Genomic DNA, 6,000 nt, shown 5'->3' with positions numbered 1-6,000 from the left:
AACACTGACTTCCGCACCTCTTCCACAGATATTCTGCCATTCCTCCAAAGATCCAGAATATGGCCTTACACCCTCAGAGCCCCATCCTGAAAGTCCTTACCCCAAATCCTGCTGAGAAGAAACAGGAGGAAGCCAAAGAGGGTTGGTTGTTGGTTGGGTTTTTTTCTTTTCTTTTTTTTTTTTTACATAAACACCCACATGAATTTATTAAATCCATCGTCCTTCTTGGGATGCAATGATGAGCAACAGTATTCTTTGCGCGCGTGGCTTTGTTCTTAGCATCAGCTCTCTTTATGGAACGGAGACACAACTGGCAGGAATAAACTCCTGAACGACAAAATGTCCTAAATACCCGCACAATGGAATGGAGGTCACAATGATTACTTGGTTTGGAGTTTTGCTTTAAACACAGAGATCTACAGAGGGGTGGGGTGAGGTGAGGTTTCTCTTGCAATGAATACAACATGTCACACTTCACTTCCACATTTCAAGAGGTCTCCTGGTCGCTCGTCCTGACCAAACCCTCCCCCTCCTGCCTGCCCCCAGAAGTTTACTGGAATATAAAATAAAGAGCTCGGAACCTGGAAGGCCCAAAGCAACTCTGCCCCTGCCCAGCCCCTGTCCGTTATCCAACAGTGAGAGTGTCACGTTAGGGATTTTAAAAAATAAAAGAGCAGATTAATCTTTCTTCTTCTCCTCTGCCGTCTTTAAGGGGGGCACTTCGGGGATGGCGTCTGGCAAGCCCCCCGAGTTGGCCGCGGGTGTGCCTCTAGCTCCTCTCTCTGTTGCTGCCCTGGCAGCCCCGTTGGCGGGACCCTCTGCTTTAGCCCCCGGTGTGCTGCTGGCCAGCACTGCAGGGACTCCGTCCGGCTGAGCTATACTTGGCGTCGTCGTTGTCGTCCTCCCAGCTTGGTCCTCCCCACTGATTCCAAATTCATTGACGCGGCTTGGATCCACCCGGTAGATCCACCGCTGGTAGAGGTAAATGAAGAAAACGACATCTGGGAGAGAAGGAGAGAGCAAATGTAACCCTAACCCAGAGCTGGGCAAGGAGGAGAGGATTTAGAGCAGTGTTTCTCAGTCTTGGCGACTTTAAGACATGTGGACTTCAACTCCCAGAATTCCCCAGCCAGCCATGCCGGCTGGGGAATTCTGGGAGTTGAAGTCCACATACCTTAAAGTCGCCAAGTTTGAGAAATGCTGATTTAGAGCTTCTGCCCCTTGGGCCTTAATCTGGCTTTTCCCAAGATGACATCTCGGCACCCCCTAGGGATTATGGGTGTTGAAGTCCACCCTGGTTGCTGGGTGCCAGGGCAAGGAGGCAGCCTTGGGAGAGGGAGGCTAACAGATTGCTGCAGTCACACAGGGCAGGGGAGGAACAACAGACCAAGAGAGGAGCCATTACCATCTCGAAGGCAGCCTATCCTGTACATCATGGGCATTTTGATGACGAAGGCAAAGAGGTCATCGATGAAGGTGTTGAGGGCTTTGTAGGTGAGCATCCTCCAGGGAAGGTGGGCCACCGACTTCAGCTTATAGTTGATGAACAGTTGCGGCGTCATGGTGATGAAGCCTGGATGGTGACAGAGACCAGCACCGTCAGGAGAAAAAGCCCAAATAACCCACTGATTGGCAAAGAGTCGGTTACTCTGTACCTTGGCAAACTTTTGTCCTAAACCTAACTGCAAACCTGCTTTTTTACTGATGTGCCTTCATTTTTACATTCTTTACATAACATTCCACAGCGGGTGTGCTGTATTTGGTTGTATCGTATTTTAAGGGCATGTGCAGTGTGGGGTTTGCGTCTGTGTAGCATGCATGCTAAAGGCTACCCCAGGCTTTTGAATGCTACCCTGGGGGAGAGCACATTTCTGCAAAGTCAGTGGAGTCAGGACCAAAACTAAGTTGGATTTCAATTCTACGTAAATCTAATTAAAGATGTCAATGAAAAGCTGTTCGTATGCCTGTTTCTGTGTATTTCATAACCACCAGCTCTCCACCATTACGAAATACAGTCGGGGGGCAACTTTTGGAGGGGATCCATGGACTACAAGCAATCCAGGGAATCCAGGCAGGATTAGGGTTCCTATTGGCTATTCTCAAACGCCGTTTCGGGGGCTAGAAAGGACCCAGATTAAGAAAGCAAGAAATAAAGAGGGCTGCAGTAGTTCCTGGGCTAGGAAGGCCATTTCTGGGTGGTGTAGGGAGCCACGGAGATGGCCCTGAGGAAGATATTCAGAAGCGGTTGCAACAACGAACAGGGCGGAAGCGCAGAGCCCTGGGAAAGGAGACGGTATAAGGAAGAGACGGTCTGCTCCTTCCTGACTTGCTGGAGTATAAGCGGTAGGGAAGGGAACACACAGTCAGACTTGCAAGATTCTCTTAACAGAACCGGTCGCAATAAAGCTGAGTTCTAGTCTTCTCGTGGAGTCTGTCCCCTGCTCTGGACCACCTTGAAGGACTGGCAGGTGGGAAGCCAGTACTCTAGCTCAGGGTTCCTCAACCTTGGCGACCCTAAGCTGTGCGGACTTCAACTCCCACAAATCAAAGCTGGCTGGGGAATTCTGGGAGTTGAAGTCCGCACAGCTTAGAGTCGCCAAGGTTGAGGAACCCTGCTCTAGCTTAGCGGGGAAGCTGTCAGGGGACGGCGCCTGCTAACTCACCAAAGGTCAGCAGGAAACCATAGAGCATACTCAGGATCCAGGAATACCAGCCCTTGTGCTCCATGTAGAGGAGGCTATATACGGCATAACAACCCAACAGTGGGAAGAGGATCCAGGAGAGGTACCGGAAGGCCATCTGTGGAGGCAAATGGACACTGAGTGCAGGCTGGGAAACGGCAAGCATGCTGGGAACTTGGAAGAGGGGAACCCGCCCAGGGCCACCCGAGTAGCTTCTCGGCTAGCTGCGTGGATCGATCTTCACCGCGGTCACCGACAGACAGGATCCAGCACCTCCACCTCTTTCTTAGAGCCGCTGGAGTCAGACGGAAGAACCGCCTTCTGGGAAAGAGCTACATATCCTCGAAATATCTGGGATGTGTCTGCACCTGACAGGCCTTGAACTTACATCATCGTAGATTTTGGTAGAGGATTCAATGTATGTCGATTTGTCTTTGAATGTTAAGCGTGGAAAAATCCCAGCGATTTTGTTCTCGCGATCCAGCTGTTCCGAGGCATCAGAAACGGGACAGGAGAGAAGGAAGAGATTCTGAGGCATTGGGCTGGTTCACAGCAGCTTTCCCTTCCCAGAACCCGCTCCCAAGTGCACTGAGGCTGTAATTCCCATCATCCCCAACCTACTCCCTGGATGGGCTGGTAAGGGAGGAAAAGGGTGAAACGCAACCTGGGGGAGGGTTGAAAAAGGCTGCCTTACAACGTTTTCTGTAAGGTCTGGGTGGGGCTCAAATCTGCACCATGTTCCACGCACGCCTCTTACCCGGACATCCATCACTTTTGTGATCTTCCAGAGATCAATGAGAAGCCCAATGAACACGCTGACTTGCACCACAAAGTTCGTTTCGTTGTCCAGGATGTAGAGGAGGACCACAAGGGACTGGAAGACCCCAAAGAACACCGAACGGACGGAGAGGCCCTCCAGAGACTGCCTGCTGTTCCAGAACTGAATATCTACCGAGGAGGACACGTGGAGGTTGGAAAAGGAGGGAATCCTCACCCTCTTCGCCTGCTGGTACAGACAGGACCCTTTTGACCAGAACAGCGTTCCTCAACCTTGGCTATTTTAAGATGTTTGGACTTCAACTCCCAGTACTCCCCAGCCAGCTAAAATCTACTTTAAAATCTTAAAGTAGCCAAGGTTGAGAAACACTGGACTATAGGTAGTCCTCGACTTACAACCATTTGTTTAGCAACCATTCAAAATTACAATGGCACTGGAAAAGGTGACTTACGACCAGTCCTCACACTTAGGACTGTCGCAGCATACCTGCAGCCACATGATCAAAATTCAGGCGCTTGGCAACTGGCATGTATTATGACGGTTGCAGCATCCCGGGGTCACGATTGCCATTTGTGACCTTCCCAGCTGGCTTCCTACAAGCCAAATCAATGGGGGAAGCCGGATTCACTTAACAACCACCGCAAAAAATGTCATAAATTGGGTGTAGACACGCGATGCCTCGCTTAATAACCACACCACTTCACAATGAATTTTCCAGTCCCTATTGTGAACATAAGTCAAGGACTAACTGTAGAAGAACAGCCATAAGCCTCTCAGGGTCATACTTGGCCAGAACTGGCAACACGCAGCAGTGCACATTCAACCCAGCCTTGGGAAGAAGATCCAGGAGACACCCTGCTTTAGGCATGAATCAAAGCAGGGGAAAGCAAGGGATGGAGTGATTCTCCAAGACTCTGAAACCTACCATTCTTGAAAGCAAGGAACTCAAAAATGCTGTGCACGATGGAAACAACAATGGTCAGAGCCAGCAGGTAAGGATTTGTTTCTAACAAAGCAACCTAGAATAAAAATGAAGCAAAGGGCTGTGAGACAATGCACAAAACACCACCACACACACATACAAAAATGCAGCTGAGGTAAAAAATCACACCACCAGTCAGCATGACCACTGCATGGGCTCAGACACACACCCCGATCCCCAGGCCCGGTGACAATATCCTGTCCTAGTTTTGATTTTTTCTTTCTTTCAGAATTTCTGAAACCTCTGTATGCATCATTTTCACACAAGGGTTCCAGTCCTCCCCATTTTAGAGGCCCTTCAGGAGTCAAGTGCCTGGGGCTTCCCTGGGATTACGGGGGCATCTTCCCCGCACTCACCTTCACGGAGTCTTGCTCCTCATCTGACTGCTCGTACAAGTCCTCCCCGAGGAAGTTCCAAGGGGACTTGCTACTCTGGGCAGCATACAGCTGCCATCGCCAGAGCGAAAGCGGGCAGTAAGAGAGGCGGAAGGGTAACCGTTCCACGGTCTCGTTAATAGGGAAGTAGTCCTTCTGCAGATTCCAGTAATCATTGAAGTAAAGGATGGGGTAGTAGTCGCCACTCACTGCATCAAATTTCACATCTGTAAGGAAACAAGCCAAGGATGGACCAAACTCGTCTGGACCAAGATGCTGCCAAGGCACGATGGAGCCCAGGGGAAGCGAAGTCTTAAGTTTGGCACCCTGGATCTTATGAAGGACAGGGATTGGGGCCCTCCCAGTCCCATTGGCTGCTTGCAGAATCCCTTCTTTCCCACCTGTCCAGAAAACTACTTGGAGGGCAGATTTGCACATCAAAATCTTATTCTAAGAACCTAAATTCTGACGTTTGCAAGGGCTGTCAACCTTGTGAGACTTTTTAACTGCTGAAGGAATGTTTAGGCTTGAATTTGATAGGCAAAGGCACCAGATTTAACAAGACACTTCTGGGATGCCTTCCTGTCTCTGCTCTTGTCGCAGCAGGTTTCCAAAAATACAGAAATCAAACATTGGAGCCTTTCTCGGAGGGCAATAAAAGGCATTTGCAACAGGAACCCAGACACATTTTACTTTTGGGGGGAGGGGGGGTGAAGGTGCCGCTGGTAGATGGAAGCAAAAACGCTCTCCCCAAAACAGCATCCACCCTGGAACCTCCAACGTTGGCTTTCGTTTCAGCTTAGATGTTCCACTAAACTCCCAAGGAATTGCTGGTCCTCCAGACCTCGTGAACGACTCCCAGCGAACCTCGCCAGCATCATATGGCTAGCAGGTGTAATACAGCTCATGCAGGGAGTGGGGCACTGGAGTTCTATCTTGCAGTAACCAAAACGTTATGGATTATCAAGTTGGTTGTGTGAGGGAGATGATGCTTTAACTTGTGAAACGTATTTTCATTGAGGCATGGATTTTTCTTGGGTCATAAATGCTGGTGGTCTGGTGCTTTAGCTTATACACGTAGTCCTCAGGTTATGACGGTTCGTTCAGCGACCATTCAAAGTTACTATGGCTCCTCAGAGTTCTGGCCTTGGCAGCGTCCCCGCATTCACATGATCACAATTTCCG

At 49.9% G+C, this 6,000-nt stretch overlaps 1 protein-coding gene across 2 annotated transcripts in view; it reads right to left on the bottom strand.

The window, feature by feature from the left end:
- Nucleotides 1-268: 268 nt before the first annotated feature.
- The window catches only part of CLPTM1 (CLPTM1 regulator of GABA type A receptor forward trafficking), a 29,584-nt gene continuing 23,852 nt past the window's right edge, over nt 269-6,000 (bottom strand). For both annotated transcript variants that reach the window (XM_063312612.1, XM_063312613.1), the window contains 7 exons: nt 4,798-5,042; nt 4,385-4,478; nt 3,439-3,629; nt 3,070-3,165; nt 2,664-2,799; nt 1,406-1,573; nt 269-1,001 (listed from right to left, as the gene is read on the bottom strand). In XM_063312612.1, coding sequence (XP_063168682.1) covers nt 679-1,001; nt 1,406-1,573; nt 2,664-2,799; nt 3,070-3,165; nt 3,439-3,629; nt 4,385-4,478; nt 4,798-5,042 — 1,253 coding nt within the window. In that variant the 3' untranslated portion in view covers nt 269-678. The remainder of the gene's footprint in view (nt 1,002-1,405; nt 1,574-2,663; nt 2,800-3,069; nt 3,166-3,438; nt 3,630-4,384; nt 4,479-4,797; nt 5,043-6,000) is intronic.

This window comes from Candoia aspera, chromosome 10, assembly GCF_035149785.1.
Source record: "Candoia aspera isolate rCanAsp1 chromosome 10, rCanAsp1.hap2, whole genome shotgun sequence".
NCBI lineage: Eukaryota > Metazoa > Chordata > Lepidosauria > Squamata > Boidae > Candoia > Candoia aspera.
The sequence above is the reverse complement of the archived record's forward strand: the minus strand, read 5'-3'. Positions and strand labels throughout refer to the sequence as shown.